The sequence below is a fragment of the Tachysurus vachellii genome, chromosome 7 (genome assembly GCF_030014155.1).
Source record: "Tachysurus vachellii isolate PV-2020 chromosome 7, HZAU_Pvac_v1, whole genome shotgun sequence".
In the NCBI taxonomy this organism is placed as follows: Eukaryota; Metazoa; Chordata; class Actinopteri; order Siluriformes; family Bagridae; genus Tachysurus; species Tachysurus vachellii.
This window is the reverse complement of record NC_083466.1, coordinates 12,275,604-12,296,967: the sequence shown is the minus strand read 5'-3', so window position 1 is coordinate 12,296,967 and position 21,364 is coordinate 12,275,604. Positions and strand designations below refer to the sequence as shown.

Below are 21,364 nucleotides of genomic sequence, written 5' to 3'. Positions count from 1 at the left end.
GGATATGAATTCATAACCTTCCATTCACTAGCATCGAAAAATAACAACTGAGGTAGAGCTAATATCATACCACTCAACTCTATCACAACTGGAGCTTAGTAACCTCTTTAGGTCATACTTTCTTTCCCCAAACCAAGCTCTGCTGCTCCTCTGCATTTAGGGGGAAGCAGGTTTGCCTGGTTTAAAAGGAGCACGCGGGGAGCCCGGGCCCAAGGGTGACCGTGGACCCCTGGGCCTCCCTGTAAGTAGCCACCATAAACAACGCATGCTGTCATATTTATGCTACAATCCAATCCCTCCAGTCTTTTAGATGATGATCTTTCATCACTTTTCCTCCATTTTCGGGTTCTCTTCTTACTTGTGATTTCTGTGTAAGGTTCACATGCCTGCTTAGTTTTTTCTTTTACTTTCCACCTTGCCTGCTTTTTTGTCCCTGTCCTTTTTCTGTGCCAACATCTTCTCTGGGTCTTCTACTATACTGTATGTACTTCCCGTTCTGTGTTAACAGCTCAGTTGACAGTTTTTTTTGGCCACCTCACTGTTCATCATGTACTAATCCATGTCTTTATGTCACTCATACCTCCACAAACTCACAGGGAGCATCTGGCTTGGATGGCAAGCCAGGAATAAGGGTGAGTCTCACATGAACAAACTTCATCCCCAAGCTGCCTTCTCCTTTTAGGATGCAAAAAGACAAACTGGGCAAAAATATTTGAAAAATATATGTATGACTGGGGAGTTAAGAGTTAAGAATGTCTCACTGCCCTTTTCAGAATTTAGTCCATATATATAAATATATAAGGCTATATAAATAAAAGGCCAAAAGGCCACAAGATCCCTGTCTGTCTGCTCATGAGTGTAAAATTAACACAGAATTAACACCCAGTCGTCTATTAACATATTGCCATTTGTCATTATCACTTTGTTCTGTTGGAATTGACATGCATGGTATTACCAGGTCTATGTGAAATAAAAGTGAATAAGCAAATATATGCCAAGAATTCAAAAGTATGATTATCCACGGCAAGGTTTTTAAATAATTACAGAAATTTCTTTAAAGTGTTGCGTACATTTTGGCCCGTGGACAAGAAAATCCATTGTGTTTTCATTCATTACAGAAAACTGTGAATGAATAAATATTGCAGTGCATTCAATATGTCTTTTGTAGGGTACAGATGGCCCAGTTGGTGCTCCTGGTCCTGCTGGTCCTAAAGGAGATAGAGTAAGTTTAATGAGAATGCATGCCCTGGTACCAAATCACAATTTATGTTGTTAGTATGTTAGTTTGTTTATTATTTAATTACTAATCAGTTTGCCATACAAAACCCTTAAGTTAAAGGGTTAAGTTAAGCTAAACCAAAGAAATTGACTTCATTGCATAGCTATGCAATGTATTTGCTATTAGATTGTATTGTCTGTGGCAAGTTTGAGGAAAAACACAAATAAATTATAGTGAACTTATAGCTCATATTATCTAAAGTTTTCTAACCTAGCAAGGATATTAGCATTTAATAAGATTTCTCACCTTAATTTCCCTAAAATCCTGGTAAATCATATGTCATATTTTTGTCATATATCATTTGCACATATTTGTGCCATATAAATATTTTTGCTTTGAATATTTTGTTCTGACATTTTTAATAATGTCACTTGCTTTCTCTACTCTCCTTATTCTACATTGTACTTCCTTAATTCTGCTTGTTCTACTAAAATTTTAAATTCTCTGGTTAGCTTCCATGGCAACATTTGTGACATGTAGACAAATTGTAGACATTTGTGAAGCAGCATCATTAAAGCATCATCGTAATCAGTGAATTGAATGTTTCTCTTATCTCATGTGCTCCATGATGATTTTGAGTAATTCTCATCCTCAATAAGGAGCATTATTATTACTTCAGTGATTTTTATTATCAATAAAGCAATGCACTGCAAGTTTTAGGCACCCTGCTGTCTTAGATGGTTATTTTATGGCTTCTGCATTATTATGTCAGTAAAAAATGACTTCCAACTTTTTCCAACAATGTATTTTTGAAAACAAAGAAATTCAAATATAACACTATAGACCACCTTCCCGACAAAATAATGCCTGAAGGCTATCAGATTTTGCCGATAAAAAACAGATGCAATGTGACAAAGTGGCAGATTGTCCAAGATGCTTAGAAAAATTCCCTTATAAAACTGTACCTGAGACTTCATGTGAATCTTTAAAAAGCAAAGAGTTTACTTTAATGTGTTACTGTTTACTGTTCTTGATATTGTATTTTTATGTAGAAAGATTTAAGTTAAATTAAGGCATATTTGCTTTACAGCATTTCTTTACATGTGCCTTACTTTATATATGAGCATCTTCATTATTTATAAGGAACACCAAGCCACCGCAGGCTAATCAGCTTGACAAGACAATTTACAAGCTATACATTTGGGGTCATGGTCATTGTCATAAGCTTTGAAATGACTAAAAACTTCAGGAAATAAGCAAACAGTTTTTCCAATTATTCTGAACGTAACTGCCCAGCCATTCATTTGCTTAGTAGAACTAGGGTTACATACATAATCTTCTGATCCATTTAGCAGAATTATCTGAAGATAAGATGAGACAAATTCAAGCTGGGAATTAGTAAAAACTACTAGAAATATGATTACTGATCCTTTTGAGTGCTTTGATTTAGGAAATTTCCCTATGTTTCAGATATTTATATATATATATATTAACTTGCTAAGATATCACTTTTGCAATAGAATTAAAATAGAATCAATGACTGTCCAAAGAGTTGTCCATTTATGATAAAGAATATAATAATGATAATTCATTTCCTTTGTTAAATGTTATATATTTACTTGTCACAGGGTGAAAAGGGGGTTACAGGTGAACCTGGACCAAGAGGACCATATGGATTGCCTGTAAGTCAATTTAAAAATTTTAGGAATACTCAGTCAAGCTACTAATGTTAGTAATGATATGAATTATAAATAATAGTATTTTGTTATATAGTATTTTGTTAAATAAATAATATTTTGTTAGATTTTAATTTTGTGAAATTATTTTCCCCTCAGGGTGCCGCTGGGACACCTGGCTTGGATGTGAGTTAAGAGTCCACATTACTGCTGAGACATTTTTTGCTGATGGTTTCCTAAAAGCAATTTGTCACTCAAGTTATGCAGCCCTCAGTAGTTAGGCCTCAAGGCATGTGTAATTATTTAAAGTTGTATTTTGCAGGGGTTACCAGGCTTAAGGGGAGAGAAAGGCGACGTGGGGGAAAGAGGAGAAAAGGTGACCATGACATAGATAAGTCTGCTCAGGGAATCTTTCAGCAAAGCTTAATTAGAAGATCTGATGTCAATGGACCATGTGAAAGCTTATCTTAGGGACAGGACTGCATATTGGCAACAGTATTACACACGACTACAATTCTTTACACTTTTTTATGTATTATTGTAGTATAAGCATTGTAATACAGTGTTCTTTATTTGCCATATGCTCGGCACGGACATTGAATATTTAATGGAAATGAATCTTTTAATCCCCTTTTAGGAGCATGCTCTCGATTTATTCATTCTTCTTTAGTAGCCGCTTTGTCCAGTTCAGGGTCACAGGGATCCAGAGTCTATACACAGGAACACTGGATGTGAGGCAGGAATACACACTGGTTGTGACATTTAGTATAGCTAATCCACTTACAACATTTTTGGACAGTGAAAGGAAACTTGAGAGCGTGCTGAATGTTAATCAAAATATACTTGATAAAATTTTACCATACAACATTTCATTTTCACATCATTTTCACACCGCTTTATCACCACATAATCACCTGACAACTTAAAAAAAACAAACAAAAAAACATATACTGAGTTTAGTTTTGATTAAAGCTAGTCCTTTCCAAAAAAAACAATATTTCAGAGATCGTCCATTGACAACAGGAATAGCTGCTGAATTTTGAATCTGCATTTCCTATAGTTTGCCCTCTCATTTCTCTCATGCATGCTGATCATTTCACTGCTAAATTACTTCTACCTAACTCAGCTTTTTATCCTCTGACTGACACTGGGCTACTTTATGTGTTTAAATGTCATGGAATGTGCTAGACATTCTTCACTGACAATAATACGCAACAAATATGATATATACATTGTACTTCATATTAAAATTGACATTCTTTTTATCAGTTTCTTTACTGTAGTGCATAAAAGTTAATGGTGATAAAGAAGGTTCCTGACAACTGGTACAATATGAAGAAGTTTACTTATAACTTATATGACTATTGTTTATTTGACCTTTTCTTATATACATAAGTAACTAGTGTTATGAAATATGGTAAGTTACGGATAACATAAGTAACGTAAGAAATAGTGCCATTTTTTCAATACAGTCAGATTTCATGACATGATGTGTAGATAATGACATTTTTAATCACTGCTGTTTGTGTATAATCATATAATCATATGACATTTTATACACAGCCAAACAATTTTAGGAAAACCGTATCCCTTCCTTATAGACAGAATAAAGTGGACGGTGAGTGTATAAGTCCTAGGAATTATTCCAACTTCACGAGCATTAAATTCATGAAACTCCATATTCATCTTTTTGTTCATTAAACTCTATAATTCAGACCCAAAACAAATATCCATCATCACTACTTAAAATATAATCATGGAGCAGGTTGTTGTCCATGTTTATTTATATAATATAACAATGTTCTTTTTTACCATAAGGTAAAGGACTTGAAGAAAGGGATACAGGTTTTTTTTGTTTGTTTGTTTGTTTGTTTTTTTTTTTTTTTTGCAATTTTATGTGTAGATAAGATGTGCTTTTTGGGATCTTGGGGTCTTTTTCCACACTTTCTCTACCCTTTTGGCCTCTGAGACTCATCATTCCTTCTCCCTTCACCTGCAGATGTAGCCTCCCTGGTTGCTCCTTTCTGATATCCTATCCCTATCTAACGTCCTTTCATTTACTGGATGATAGCGCTACCCTTACTGACATGAAACTCATTTTGAATTAAGCTGAATGCAGACCAACTGTGTGTGGGTTTGCAGGCTTACCTACATTTTCCCCATAAATGTTACCTTTCCTTTATCAATATATATAATTTTTCAAACACATTAATAAAACTGACCTAAATGTTATATATACACAGTAAATGACCTGTAATCATTTACTTTGAAAGAAAATTCTCCAGCTGACCAAACTATTATGTCCACAGGGGGAGAAGGGAAAGAAGGGCAAAAAAGGGCCTAAGGGGGAGAAAGGAGAACAGGGTGCCCCTGGATTAGATGCACCCTGCCCATTGGTATGTGCCAGCTGAGGGCTGGAAAACCTCCCCGTGACCTAGGGCAGTTGAATCCCTCAGGGAGAGGTGGTCCTTTGCACAATCTGGCAACCCGAATAACCCAGCAGTGTGTGTTTAAACGTCTAGTGGTGTCTTGCTTTTCATATTATCTACCACAGTGTTTAGGTATGCAAAATGTCTGGATCAGGTCTGTCTGGCATTACACACTATAGATGGAAATGGAAATGGAATGATGGGTAAAAGTGGTTGCCAGCCAATGCCAAGGCCACTCCTCTCTGCCCTGTGCCGAGCCCTCACAGTGAGAGGCCGGAAGGGCGCCTGCAGCCTCTATCCCAGTAACACTCCCAGTTCCGTTTCTATGACACAGGGTTTCCGGGGCTTTAAGGGTGAAAAGGGCGAGCCAGGCCAACCTGGTCTGGATGGGCTGGATGCCCCGTGCCAATTGGTACAGTATCCTCTTTTCCTATCCTCTCCTGTGCATGCCACCATTCTCTGTATCCTCACTATGGCGTGGCTCCCACATGCATTCATTTCATAATGTCAAAGCTGTCAGCCTATTCTTCAACATGCGTGGCTGGCTTATGATTTGAATGGGAAAATCTTAGAAAATTTACTCTGTCACTCATCCATCTGATGCATACCGTGCATGTGCTACTTGTCACATACTTAACTGCTTGCTTTTGTGCATTGCATTCATAATTAGCTGCACAGCATTTACTATCAGATCTGCTTACACTATTAGTGATAGTTTTGCTTCTCAATAACAAAAAACGTAAGCAAACCCAAGATACACAGTATTATATTTATAGTGTCAGCCATATAGAATGTCATTGGTGACTTCCTAATCATGAACATAACCCTTTCTATTGAGATCCTTTCCTTGACATGTGGATTAAATGGTATAAATTCCTTTTAAACAGAATGTTAGACATAGAACAATGACTAACCTGCACCATATAACGTAGTAGCAGCATGGACCTAGTTTTCTTATTCCTACTAAACCTCTACCTGTTCCAGTTGGCCACAGCAGAAACAAAGATATATTCGGCCCATGGCTCCTCCCACACCATTGTTTTTTGTCTCCTTTGTAAACTTTAATGAGGCTACTGATTAAATAAAAAATATGCTTTTGCATGTGGGTAGGTTAATGGATTTTATTTTCTTCTTACTTTAAGGGCACTTTGTTGCCAAATGCATAATTTTTCAAATATTATCAGGCAGCATATAGATAGATGTTTTAAAGGGTTGAGTTTACATGTGTTCGTATATAAATGTGGTGATATGTGTGAATATCGCATCTTATTTTTCTTTTTGCATGCATTTGTTTGTGTGTCCTTTGGAAAAGAAAACGTTTTCAAAGTTTTGGAAAACTAGAAAATAACTAAACATAAATGTTGTGTAAAATTATTTCTTATTATTAATTAACTTAAGAAAAGTAAAAACACTTACTGTTTCATTTTCTTATCCCTTTGCAATATAGGGGCCAGACGGATTACCAATGCCTGGTTGCTGGCAAAAGGTAAGTGTCAAAACTCTATAGTTCTAGAAATCTAAGAACAATATTAATACACTGTGTGTTGCCCTGCTGAGGTAAAACTGCATGAGGTTTAAAATGCACACCTGAATAACAGTGTGTGATATTAACTGTGAGCCATTGATTGTGTCTCGTTTCTTACAATGTCCATTTTTTATTCTCTTACAGTGAACAATCTAACTCAACCCGCATGGAATTTGTAAATAATGCTTCATTATTGTATTTATAGTTTGTATTTTGAATTGTGAAGAAGAACATAAATGGATCTTAATATAAATGTGTGTACACTGTGGGGTAAAAGTGAAAAAGATCATGAGCCTCACCACACCCAGCTGCTTCTACTCACCCTTTTGCTGTCATGGCGGTGTGTGTCACATTCCCATAAAACATTGTGGAGTTTATATCGTGTGTGTGATCCATGAAGAGACTCTTGAATACAAGGACAGTTTTGCATGGTCCTTGGGATTAGAGTGGATACGGAAATGGACTAATGAGGCACAAGGCAAAAGTGGAAGAGAAAGAGGAGGCGACGGAGAGATCAGGACTTGCTCACGATCTAAATATCTATTATCCCATCATGTCATACTACCAGCTCAAAAGACTAAAGACTGTCCACACATCCTAAAATAAGCATGTAAATATCACATTGTGCTACAATCAAAATGCTATGGCTTCTGCAGAGCACTAACTGGCTGGTCTTACTTTGTCTAATAAGGAATATTTGGCCCTGACGTTTTATTTACTTTTTTGTTATCTTCTCAAGGGAGTCACACCATGGCTGGTGGCGTGAGCGAGTCATTTAAGTGGAGGTTGAATAAGATTGTTAGATTTCATTTATTGTTAAGAGGGCAGTTCAGCACTTCAGGATTTCACTCCTCGATCGTCGTGAATTACTGGAATGAACAATGAACTGTAATCACAGGATGAGTGGAAGAAAGAAGAAGCTGCAGCACTGTCTTCATCTAATCCTGGGTTAGATGGCAGATCAGAAACTCCAACCTAAATGCACTTTATTGCAGTGAGTGTATGCAAAAGGATGGAGATTTCCAACACCTTTCCCATCATCAGGAATGACATGTCTGTATTACTTTATACAGTATATAGTGGCTCACATCCTTTGTTATTCAGTTATTTAGTTATGGTCATTCCCTTAACATTTACATTTTTGTTTTGACACAAAATTTCACAGAATGATGAATTCCATAATATACAATATGGCATTTTTTTATTGAAAAAAAATATATATAAAATTCATATATGTCACAAGCGGCCAGTGACACAGAAATACAGGTTTTTCTTTCTTTGTAGTATTTTTATCGTTTTAATATAACTGATCTTCATGCATGTCAAAGTTTAAACGAAATAATGTTCCTTGCCCCTATAAACTTTTACGGAGTGTATGTTTTTTTTCTCTGAAACTAGCAGGCCTGTTGGTCATCACTCCCAACACCATTTAAGAACATGTTTTGCAACTTTTACAATCCAGTCAAAGTTTCAGCAAACAAGGGGCAGCATGTTGTTCGTCATCAGTATTATGTGCTATAACATTCCAGAGCTGTTGCAAAGTTTCTGAGAAATGCAGCCCTGCAGTCCTGTAGTATTGATTTAGCCATGTGATGACAGTCGAATATACACAGCAGTTGCCTTTGACTGCGTATGTATTGGCATTTCTGAAAGGTCTGTTGGGCAATTTGTTTTGTTTGTGTATTTGTATATACAGTTTATATTCAAGCTAACTGAAACATTTGCATTAGCCTTTATACTTTAAAGTAATGCGATGTTTGTTTTATACTTAAAGCATATTGCTGGAAAACAGAGGCATTCCTTGTAACATGAGGTAGCTTTGAAGGTCTTTTTACCTTACAGTATTATTCATGTACGGTGGAGTTCTGCACTGAAATGTGAAGCAATCTGAACGGATGTAATGCTTCAGTATGCTTCAAACGCTTCAAAACTTCTTATTTGCATCTTGGAGAGCGTTGGTTACCATGGTTGCTTTACACCACACTGCAGCACAGTTTATGTTGGGCTGCTAACTTTCAGTCGTATGTTAAACAGTCACTTCGGTCTTGCTGTTATTCATACTTTAAGTAAAAATCAGGGGGGGCTGATAAGTAAAAAATGTCACATGCAATATTTACAGGCGGTGTGTAATATAGCCCCACTCTTTCTCATACTTATTGTTCATCGAATGTAGAATAATTATATGTATAATGGACTCTGTGTGTGGGTTAAATATTTGCTCAATAGACAAAAGTGCAATTTATAATTTTCTTGTACAGTATGTTTTGATTTGTGAATCATATTCAGTAAATGAATACAAATGTCAATTACACTCATTTATTGTAAGTTATAAGAGTTATTTTAATCACTTGTACATTAGTACTGGTGATTCTAACATTTTCCAAGAGTATGATAAGGATGTGAAGAAGGCTTAGTGTGGGGCCAGGCATATTTTCTTTACTTTGATTCAGATATGTCAAATTCTTTTATTGAGCTGTCATTTTACACTACGTTTTTGAGAACGCGAGAGCCAAATTCATCTTCTGTTAACTTTATTTCTTTCAATATTTGCATAAAACACTTTCTATACATTTTAACATTGGTGCTGTTTAAATACATACAATTTATTGTAATTGTTGTTTATTTACTTGTAATAATATGTCTTGAAAATTCCACTTTTCATAAATGGTTACTTTTGAATTGACTTTTTTTTGTGTCTACAGTTTTGTCTAGTATTTTCTACATTATTTACTTTTTCCAGAAAGCACTAGGCAATAATTTAATTGATTTTTGTTTGTTTGTTTGTTGTTTTACTTTTAAATATGAGAAACACGTGAGATGAGATACATGTTATGATGATGTGTTGATTGGTTTCTGGTAAATAATGCATATGATAAGGGGTCTGGGAGAATCAAATTTTACAGACATACTTCAGTTCCACTTGCAGAACCACCTTCTGTCTGCCATCACGTGTTTGAATGGATGTGCAAGCTAATTCTCTCTCTCTCTCTTTCTCTCTCTCTCTCTGTCTCTCTATGGCTCGCTCTCTTTGTCTCTTTCTCTCTCTCTCTCTCTCTCTCTCTCTCTCTCTCTCTCTCTCTCTCTCTCGCTCGCTCGCACTCTCACTCTCTGTCTCTCTCTCTCTTACAAACTCTTTCTCTTTCTTTCTCTCCCCATCTCTCTCTCTCTCTCTCTCTCTCTCTCTCTCTCTCTCTCTCTCTCTCTCTCTCTCTCTCTCTCTTTCTGTTGACTTTTACTAATTATTGATTTCCTGATTTAAAAGAAAAAAATGTTCATTTTCTAATTTCTTTAATTGCCTCATGTTGTTAATGAGTGTCCATAAAAGGCTCAATTCATTTCAAGTACGTTTTATGTGACAGTGCTGTTGAGCCAAATAAACTTCTCCAAATCTGCAGCAGAGCTTTTGTTTCTTCTTAATTTTTGAAAAGACTTAAAAATGTATTCATTTATTCACTTTTCATAAGCAGGTCGTGAAGTGACTGAAGTTCAATGAACTATAATAGCACACAGAACGCTGACCCAGTGTCACCCAACACGCTGTTAGTACCGGCGTTACGACACAAGCTACTGAGTCGAGTCATTCGTGCTATACGTTACACTGAACTTTTCACCCGACTCACTATTTGCACCACGCAAACAAGCTTCCCGAAAACAGAGGAGCTGTCTACGGGTTTGACTTCTATACTAATTTACATTTTTTTTGTAGTCTATTACACCTGTATCAATATCAGTAAAGATATTAAGCCTTATAGAAAGAGTGTCGGCTTTTGAATCGTTCGTGCTGGAGAATCGATTCTCCCAATTGAGTCACTATAAGGAGTCGTTCCTCTGTCCTAACTACTAATGAGCTCTCTCTCTCTCTGTCTCTCTATTCCACTCAGTGCAAGCTGCTGCTTTCTCTTCATTCTCCGAGCCTCTGCAATGGCAACTGAAATTTTTAGTAAGCAGAAAACCATCGATCTGAGAAAGCAACACATTGGGTAAGGATGAAGCTTTAATGTGGGTTTGTTTTCTGGAGTAAATTATGATGCGACGTATTGTATTGTGGTGTATTGTATTTTTTTCAAGTAAAGTAGAATAAAAACAATAATAAATAAAGGAGAACTAAAATGTTTATATTAAACTTTAAAAAAAAAAAGTTTGTTATATAAAACAAGTGATCACTTTTTAAGGCTTTTCTTATACAGTCTGTTTAAACCTCCACAGTTCAATACAATACAATACAATAATTTACTTTTTTTTAAAGTTTAATATAAACATTTTAGTTCTCCTTTATTTATTATTGTTTTTATTCTACTTTCTGTTTTACTGTTTGGAAAGTAGGTTGAATGGTATTGATGCAGTCTACTTCATTAAAATAAAAATTCCCATTCTAATTCTTCGATGTACTATATGTTTATTATATAGTTCATTATATTTTGGTTATATTATGTGTTATGTCCTTAAATAGTTTAATGTTGGTTCTGTTTCATTATACCACATGTATGTTATGTATTTTACATGTATGTGACAAATAAAGAACATTTAATCTTGAACTTGATTTTCTTCCGTTTAGTCCGTCCTGCAAGGTTTTCTTCAGCCATGACCCCATCAAGATTGTACGAGCCAGGGGTCAGTACATGTACAACGAAAAAGGCGAGCAGTACCTAGATTGCATCAACAACGTCGCCCACGGTACAGTACATGCATAAGGCAATGTACTTACTTTGTCCTGCATTCTCTGTCACATGTTAAAGCCATTTCCACATTCCAGCTTAATAATATTTGCAAAGACCAGGAGTATTTGTACAAGAAAAATTAAAAAATAAATAAAATCAGGAAAAAGATGGGGCATTTAACACTCTAAGTGTGTATTCTTTATTTCAGACTTTTCTTTGATCAGTGGTGGAAATATTAGCCTGAATCTTTAAGCTCTGTTTTTGTCTGCCTTAGTGGGTCACAGTCACCCAGAAGTCGTCCAAGCTGGAGCAAAGCAGATGGAGCTTTTGAACACTAACTCACGTTTCCTCCATGACAATCTTGTCCAATACGCACAACGCCTCCAAGCCACACTGCCGGAACAGCTCTCAGTCTGCTACTTTACCAATTCAGGGTAAGTTTGTTCACCTGCTATGCCAGAAGAATCATGAGATTGTTTTATGAGAATGCAGCTTTTCAACATGCTGAATATCCATTCCCCACATATGGTCAGGAAGCACAGAGGTAGCATTTCCCAAGAGACAAAAAACAGATCTTGTTTGCTCAATTGTACTAATATAACCTGTGAATGTTCTGTGAATCTGTTTATTGTGTAGTGTTGTCACAGATCAACGTTCAGAGTACGTACATGTACAAGCAATTCTGTTTTCAATTTGTAAATGACTTTGGCCACAGAAATTCTAATCATTTAGGGTTCAAGTATCAGCCACTTCTTAGAACATATACATGTGCTGGGAGAGATCAAAAGTCCAGACTGCGTTCTTACAAAAATAGACTCTGTGGAACGAAAGACCAAACGAAGCACTGTGCCAGCCAATCACTGTACCAGTGTATTAAGCCTCTGAGACAGCTAAACACGATACTGTAACCATGTACAGGTTATAAAGTGGACAAGAAATATTGAACCAGTACAGTTTCCATGTGCTCTCCAGTACTGTTTAATAGACTGATCGGCTACAACCATTACATTTAGGACCTTGGATAAAAATGCATAACTAGAAACATTAAATCAAATTAACTGTTCCTAAGAATAACAGAATAAATGCACAATATTGTATTCATATGCAGTAAAATTGGTTGACGTTATTCATACTTGTCATTCTGGTATACTAAGCTAAAGTTATGTTTTAGATGAGTTAAGGTGGTTATAGTGTAGCACAGCTGTGTGTCTAACAGGAGGTAAATGGATTACTGTAAAAAAAAATATATATTTAACAAAGCGTTTTTTATAAATCATTGTAAAGCATGGAAGAAATTGGCTAGGAAATTATTAAGGAGTTTTCACACCAGAGGAAGTAATCACTTCTCAGTAAGAGCAGAGTGAATGATTTGTCATTGTGTCATATGAAAAACTCTTAAAGCCAATGCTGAATATTCAGTATCTCTGAATACTCTAAGACTAGCTTTTTAAGTAGTAGTACTGGTTGTAAGACAAATCCTCTTATATTATTAAATAATCTTATACAGTCTGAATGAAAGACACATTTGTAATTATTTTGGTGTACTTTATTTCTCCTTGACCCTTAGCTCTGAGGCCAATGACTTGGCCTTAAGATTGGCTTGGCAGTACACCGGCCACAAAGACATCATCACGCTGGACAAGTAAGCCAATATCTGTCTGTTTTTCTCTCTACATACGCAAAGAGTAACCAGGTTCGTAGAAATGCTGAGCTGTCAGCTTACACATTAACTCTACCAAGTGCTATCTGTCTGCTGATGACCACAGACAAACTGTGTCTCAGCTATTAGTCATAATGATATACTGTATAATGATAGTTTTACGTATTTGTGCCTAGAAACCTTAAAGCTAGGTTTTAAATCTCTTATATTTTTGTGTGAAAAAAATATCATAAGATAATTCTTAGAAGCAGCTCATTCCACCTTAAAGTATTTAATTTATTGAGTTATTTCATAAGCTCCTGTTCACTGTGATCTTCCTGCAGTGCCTATCATGGTCATGTGTCATCACTTATTGATATCAGTCCATACAAGTTTCACCAGCTGGGAGAGTGTGAGCAAAACCAATATGTGCATGTGGTGAGTGCTGAAAAAACCCTCAAACACAGTGAAAAACACAAACTTACACATGCATCCACACGAACATGAATTCAACAACTCATTAATCTCTTCATCCTCGACTGACCTTTTGCTCTTTTCCTTGTGTGACTTCCTTGCTTGGCTCACAGAGTATACAGTTTACTATTACGTTATCATACTAACCACATGTTCCAGCTTTATAACTCAGCAATATTAGCAGGAGATAACCATGGGTGCATGAGAGGATTTCCCATTCACTGCACATTATACTGTATTTCAGCACATTTAGTTAGTGTGTTAACAGAATGAATTAGAACCTGAGACTCCTTGTGGTTTATTCTATTTCTGTATTTTTTGAAATAGAGATACTCGTCTCTAGCAGGTTCACAGTGACAGCACAGTGTTACAGGGAACTACATACAGCAACTGGTCTGAACTTAATGGTAGCTTACATTTAATGGTATAAAGGTGTTTGTCAAAAGGGTTCTTCACTTTCTAAATGGAGTTTATCTGAAAATTTCTCGAATAAAACGACCTTCTGTTCTCGGTTAAAAATAAAAGGATGTTAAAACTGTGATAAAATATTCGATATGCTATTCTGAGAAATATTTTAAAGCATTTACAAACTCTGATTGAAAGCAGCAAATTAGATATAAATTTTTTTACTGGAACTGTTTAGTTGTTTAATTTTGATTTTGCTTGTTTTCAGGGTTTAAATATTACATTATTTGTACATAAAAAGTTACATACATATTTAGTGAACTCACAGGGTATTGTAACAATTATTAAGCAATTTATTAATATAATTTCATCAAACTGTATATTGTAATGCATATAATGTATTATGTACAATTTGTACAATTTTTAATTTTAAAAAATCTTCTTGAATATAAAACATTTTATACATTTTTATACGTTTATAGATTTTGTACATTGTAAAATCACATCTTTGCCCTTTTTATTTCCCCCCAAAGAATAAAAAAAATTGAAAATCTCTCCTTTGAAGTCTTATAAGAAATATCTCTCATCTCCATTTCTCATCTCTGTTTTATTAGGCTCCTAGTCCAGACATCTACAGAGGGAAATACAGGGAAGATCACACAGACCCTGCTACTGCTTATTCAGATGATGTTAAAGACATCATAGAAAAAGTTCATGCAAAAGGACATAAGGTATGGTCAATAAAACAATACCTCAAGAGTAGATTGAAAACTAATGGATTATGGATTATTTCATTGATTAACTGAAGGTAAATTCAGCTGAATGGTCTTTCACCTCCTCACACAGACGATTTCTATGTGTGGTTTTCATTGTTATTTGACTTTCTTCTAATCACTTTCTCCACCTGCCACTTTTAAGTTTTCTTTACAGGATTTACATAGTCATAAGATGTCACTGATTTGCACTTGGCCTTTAATTGACCCTTCAATGGTCCTCTGTGACAGGAAAGTCAATGTCTGTTGCTAGAGACTGACATGATAGGTGAATGTCAGACCTCTTATGATGGAATGAAGACAGAGTTTAATGGACAGGGCTCTCACTTAAAGAGAAGGAAATTGGCTGTTTATTTCAGGCTTTTTAAAGAAGTGACCTTTGTATATGATCTTTAAATGTATTTTTCCTGCTCAATTTGTTACAGTGCTTTTTGCCTTCAGTTACTTTTCCATCTTTTAAAACAAACAAAATAAAAGAGGACTTCTGAAATGAGATTAATAGATGGGGCATGAAACCACTTTGCACTTGCTGCAACTGGGGGTTTGGGGTCTTACGTGGTTTTCTCTTGTGTAGATTGCTGCTTTCATTGCTGAGTCACTGCAGAGTTGTGGAGGGCAGGTCATTCCTCCAGTGGGCTACTTCCAGAAAGTGGCACAGTATGTACCAGCAGTCAACCAAATAAAGTGTGTTTTATTAGCAAAATACATAAACGGATTGCTGTCTCGCTTTAGGTTTGGATACAAATTGTAATAATTGTTCTTGTGAATTAATACTCCTGCCAGATCTCTGTTATATATTATAGTGAGGATGATTTATAACTATTTTGCTGGCTATGTTATCATTTTGTTATATGGCTTTTATAAACTAATAATCTTCTTAACCCATTTCTGTGTACATAGCAAAGTAAAACCATGAAAAAACACATTTAATTTTTATTGAAATATTTGGAGTGTGGTTAGATGATCCTTATTTCCTTGGTCCGTGCTGTAGTCTCAATATTTCTGAAAGAACTTGTGAGTACAGCTATACCATGTTCCACTGTTAGCTTCTACAAGGAATAGAGCAAGATCTTTTATCCTCACTCACTATTTGTCAGAAATTATAACAATGGCGTATTAATCAGAAATCCAACATAGAAGTAGTGGAGATTGCAAGTTTCCTGAATTTTGAGTTATAAAATAGACTTGAGGCCTGGAGAGACTAAAGGAATAAAGTGCTGATGCATCAGTGTCATTAGGTAGAGATGAAGAGAGAGATAATTCTAGTGTCATTAAGTAATGGAAAGGTATTGTGGATAATGTAGTAAACTGAAGTGAAAATAGACCAACATGTCCATAAAAGAATTTAAACTAAAAGAGTAAGCTCAGACACAACTCTGTATTTGTAATGGTGAACAACACAATCATTCTTTCCACAGACACGTGAGAAAGGCTGGGGGCGTCTTCATTGCTGATGAGGTCCAGGTCGGCTTTGGAAGGGTAGGCACCCGTTTTTGGGCTTTCCAGCTGCAAGGGGAAGACTTTATACCTGATATTGTCACTATGGGCAAACCGATTGGGAATGGACACCCAATGTCCTGTGTGGTGACCACTAGAGCGGTGGCTGAAGCCTTCATGTCATCTGGAATGGAGTACTTTAACACAGTGAGAACCAGAGCTACACATTGAATCATTTTCAGTATTAGAACGATACTTTTAATACAAGAAGGTATGATAGTGGTGCTTTTATAATGTTTTTTTTTAATAGACTGGACAACCTGACTGTTAACCTGACTGAAGAATCTATCTTTATGTATCCCTCAGTTTGCTGGCAATCCTGTATCCTGTGCTATTGGGCTAGCTGTATTAGATGTGATTGAGAAGGAGGATCTCCAAGGCAATGCCCTGCGAGTAGGGAGATACCTGATGAACATACTTGAGACACTGAAAGAGAGACATCTCTTAGTGGGAGACATCAGGTCTTTTTAAAATGATTTCTTCCTATTGCTTTCAGTCTATTGTTCATATTTTTCAAATTTAGAATTTTCTTATTTTGATATTCATCTCAGTAAATAACTGCTCAATTGTGAAACTTTCAGCAACTTCACCAACATAACTATATGAAACCTATTTTTTCTTAATATCCAATCAAATCATGTGCATTGATATTGTCTAGGACAGAGTTGGTGAACCTTTGGCTATTTACCTGCTTATTTATTTATTAACTATTAATTGTTACATTCAAAATTTTTGTAATTTTGAAATGCATTTAAATGCTTCTGTTGAATACAATTTAGATTTTTTTAATGTATTTTTTTTTACATAGCTTTTTGCCCAAGTCAACAAAAGCTTGGCTTTGGGTAAACTTGAGCTAATGATACCTGGTTGACTAGTAAAGTTCGTTAGTGTGAGTCATCATGGTTTTACGGAAGAGTCAGGGAAGTGCACAGAACATTTATATCTGCATGGGAGGATGTGTATTTTTTGTTGAAGGAATGGGAAACTGTTCACTGTCTCATTTCCCAAAGTCACTGTTAAGGTAAACACGGTAAAGAGCAGCAAACTCGGCTTTTTCCAAATATTTACCAAGCATTCAGAGACATTCGCATTAGCATCATATCTTGCAACACTGCTCCCTCTAGCTAGGCGTACAATGTAGGGGAATTTTTAGAAAGTAGCACAGTGATAGTGTTATATTTTTTACCCGGAAAACAAATGTTAGAGACATCATGGCACACCACTAAAGAGAGAATATTAACCGACATTAACAATTCAGCTGAAAAAACATTTTCAAGATCTTGAGCCATACCGGTGTTCTGGCATTACTTTTGAATGAAAGACACTTTTCTTTGCACATCTGTTTTGTGGCTTTTTTTTGTCCCTCATTATGCTGAACAGGTTTGCCACACCTGGTTTGGATCTTTAAATTCACTAAAAGTATTTCACCTCCGAACTTAGCTGGAATATGGATTGTGCATTTTGTATGAAATGCAAGGTCCCAGACAGGCATTGTTATATAGTTTCCAAGTCAAATGTCTAAGTGAAATATGGAAGCTGTGTATTTTACAGAGGTTGTGGCCTTTTTGTTGGGGTGGAGTTGGTGAAAGATCGACTTAAAAGAACTCCTGCAACAGCTGAAGCTCAGGATGTCATATATAGGTAAAAACTGTTGACAGTTACCTAAACACCCTAAAGCAAGTGGTCTTCAGTCTTATCTGCAAAGGGTAAGTCTGGCTGCAAGTTTCATTTCAACCAAGCTGGAGCTACTCCTGATTCAAACCTGGTTTTAAGCAAAATCTTCAAGCAATTTTCGTAACAGTAATCATCAGGTGTAGCTCCAGTCAGCCTGTTTGATGGAATGAAACCCTGCAGCCACACTGGCCATTGGCAGAAAAGACTGATAAGTCCACATCTAAAAGCTTTATTTCTGTTAAACTCACCAAACAACTGCATGAATACTGGAACATACAAAAGTATTGTTAAAAGTAATAGAGCCCAGAAACATCACATTAAAACTAACATGAACATTGTGACCTTCCCGCAGACTGAAGGATCAGCGGGTTTTACTAAGTGCTGATGGACCACACCGAAATGTCTTGAAGTTTAAACCACCACTGTGCTTCTCCAGAGAGGATGCTGACTTAGCAGTTGCAAAAATCGACCAGATTCTGACAGGTAATAATGGTAGACAAATATATATTTTATATATAGATATTTTTGTCTTGATCTCTCTCAACTGTTCACAACAGTATACTCCTATTTAATACTTTTATGGTTATACTTTAAGACCTTGAGAATGCTCTGGGCCTCCGTATGCCAGACACTACAGACCATCTAAATGCACAAAACAAGCGCAAGGTGAGTGGAAAATAACCTTTTCTACACAGTAATCTACTGCTAGCTAATCATATTAGACGTTGCCATTTTATAGAATTTGAAGGAAAAATAATAGAATTTTTTTTTTTACTGTAAACCAGAAGCACTAATAAATTAATTGAAATTTCTTTTATCCACAGGAGTCAGTTGGGGAAAATGGCCATGGAGTTCCTTCTGGTGTTAACTGTCACATAACTAAAACTAACAAACGACGAAGAACATGAACAAATGTTTTCCTTTCACCTGACACTGAGAGCAGAACACAGTTAGCTTAAGAGCCTTTATTTCTGACTACACCTGCAAATGAATTTACTGAATGATATTTAGTCATTGCTACAGACCAAGAGTTAACAGTGAGAAGGAGTGACTTAAAAGGAGTGAGCTGGAAAGAAGAATAATTTTTCACAAAAAGCAATAGCAAATGTGTGAGCCTTGTTAAGAGACTTGACGGTAATTAAGGTATTTAATATGATGAGATATGATGGAATAAATCATGAGCAATGCAAAAATTTTCAGAAGATGAGAGAGCAGAGAAACACAGAACAGGGCACAAAACATTACTGGAGCTAATAAGTAGCTATGCCGGAAAACCTTAACTGAATTCTTGAAAGAATCTATGTGTTCATTTATGAATAACATCTTGAATGCCACAGCTACAGCAGTAACGTTATACAATGCTGCAGTAATTCCATAAAAATGTTATTCACTGTGAGTGCATCTCCATCTGCTCAACAGCTCCTTAGATCCATATGTCATGTACATGAGTTTGAGCACTAGTGAAACCCTGAGTTCAGCACACATTGGGTCATTGATGACTTGATTTCTGGCGAAATGACTGCATAATCATGTTGTGAAATGTCACCACTGGCATTTATAAACAACAGGCAGAACAGATATCTATGAAATCATTTTTTTATGTTGTTTAAAATTTGTTATGAATAATCATGTGTCATAATACTTCAAGCAGGGTCACTCGTTAAAACAACCCGTATACAGGACCCCAACTAAAGATAAAAATCACTAATGTAATAATAATTTAAAAGCTACAACACCAATAACAAGCTACTTAGATTTTTTTTTACAGACGTTGGCTGATGACGCCATTTCCTCTAAGGGAACAAATTGAGCATCAATACTCACTGTTGTTTTTTTTTTTTGTGTGTGTGTGTGTGTGGTGCATTATGGGATTTTTTAGGGAGTGAATATTACAGTGCACTGGAAGGATTTTGCAATTGAGACATCCCTTAAATTGGCCAATGATCACCCTGATCAGTGCCCTGACCTTCTGAACTAAGAAAAGGATTGAGATACACCTGATATTTTGAGTTTGGACAGCTCTCTCTTTTTTAATGTATTAATTATGAGTTAATACTACATAGGCTCAAGCTTATTCTTTTGACATTAATTTCCATGTTTTAATGGATATATAATATGCCTCATGATCTAAAAGTGACGGTAGCATTATATATAATGTTTAATAATTAAATGTTTAATAATTCTAAAGCAGGTTGAATTTAGAGGGTTTTCAATCATGTACAGTATTCAAAGTGCAATAATAATTTTAACCACATTTTTTAAAAAAATCATAAAATAATGTGTGACGTAAAGACTGAATCAGATGCTCATGTCAGCAATGAAGGACTTGTTCATTTCTATACATTTTGTTTTATTGGAAAAATGTAGGGAAAAAATGTGCTTAAATGCGACCTTGGTGATTGTGCAAAGTTCACGTTGTTCTTTTACATGCAAACATTATCCTGATGTATTAGGCAAGCGTGTGCTCCTCCGCATGCACTTGCTGAACGAGGCCGCTGGTGCGTAAGCTGTTGGTATGAAGACACACTGAAGGGAGTGCACTCAGCCACTTTCAGCATGACCTCATATGATCAGAACAGCTTGTGAAACACTGGCCTGTCCAGCTGTAATGGAGTAGAACAAACCTTAAAATGTCACGCATGAAGTCCAATCACAGAAAAACACGTTGACTTTACCTCAGCACTTCATTAGCACTTGAAAATATAAGTCGAAAATATTTCCTTTGTTCCTTTGCATTCTTATTCTAATTTTGGGCAAGATGATGATGTTGTATGACCAGTGTTACGTATTATGTGTGTTATTTTGTAATGTGATTAAGAACAAAATCTTCAATAAAGGCAAATGTGTCAAATATTTCTTATCATCAGATTATTGTTAAAGCTGTATAGGAGTAGACATAGTTCTAGTCATTCTGAATAGTACGTCAGTTACTAGTCATTTAGAATAAAATTAAAACTATCTGTAATCATCTGCAATACATAAAATAGAAAGAGTATATAGTGTATATACTGGAAACACAGTGACTTAGTGGTTAGCGCATTTGCCTCACAGCTCCAGGGTTGGAGGTTTGATTCCCTCCTGCACAGAGTTTGCATGTTCTCTCTGAGCTTTGGGGGTTTCCTTCTAAAGGCCAATGAATACAGGGATATTTGCAGTCTAACTGGCAACTTCAAGAGAAAACAGAGAGAGAAGCCTTTATTTTGTCACATATACATTACTGCATAGTGAAATACTTTCTTTGAATATCCCAACTTTAAAAGTTGGTGTCAGAGCACAGGGTCAGTCATGATACACCTGCCCTGGAGAGGGTTAAGAGCCTTGCTCAAGGGCCCAACAGTAGCAGATTGAATCCTGATCTTCTGATCAACATCCCATGCATGTGTGTGTGCCTTCTC

General features: G+C 36.0%; 2 protein-coding genes across 2 annotated transcripts in view; both read left to right on the top strand.

Annotated features, from left to right (window-relative positions):
• Positions 1-7,015, top strand: part of LOC132847952 (collagen alpha-1(XXV) chain) — a 134,400-nt gene extending 127,385 nt beyond the window's left edge. The window contains exons 30-37 of the mRNA XM_060873456.1: positions 161-241; positions 597-632; positions 1,169-1,222; positions 2,848-2,901; positions 3,055-3,081; positions 5,659-5,736; positions 6,772-6,810; positions 6,994-7,015. Coding sequence (XP_060729439.1) covers positions 161-241; positions 597-632; positions 1,169-1,222; positions 2,848-2,901; positions 3,055-3,081; positions 5,659-5,736; positions 6,772-6,810; positions 6,994-6,996 — 372 coding nt within the window. The 3' untranslated portion in view covers positions 6,997-7,015. The remainder of the gene's footprint in view (positions 1-160; positions 242-596; positions 633-1,168; positions 1,223-2,847; positions 2,902-3,054; positions 3,082-5,658; positions 5,737-6,771; positions 6,811-6,993) is intronic.
• A 3,651-nt stretch (positions 7,016-10,666) lies between these two features.
• On the top strand, positions 10,667-20,822 carry etnppl (ethanolamine-phosphate phospho-lyase). Its single transcript, XM_060874368.1, has 13 exons — positions 10,667-10,829; positions 11,405-11,523; positions 11,782-11,941; positions 13,075-13,149; positions 13,491-13,584; positions 14,640-14,756; positions 15,373-15,455; positions 16,217-16,442; positions 16,602-16,756; positions 17,847-17,936; positions 18,322-18,452; positions 18,565-18,635; positions 18,794-20,822. The coding sequence occupies exons 1-13, from the start codon at positions 10,693-10,695 to the stop codon at positions 18,875-18,877; spliced, it is 1,542 nt and encodes a 513-aa protein (XP_060730351.1). The 5' UTR covers positions 10,667-10,692; the 3' UTR covers positions 18,878-20,822.
• Positions 20,823-21,364: the final 542 nt, after the last annotated feature.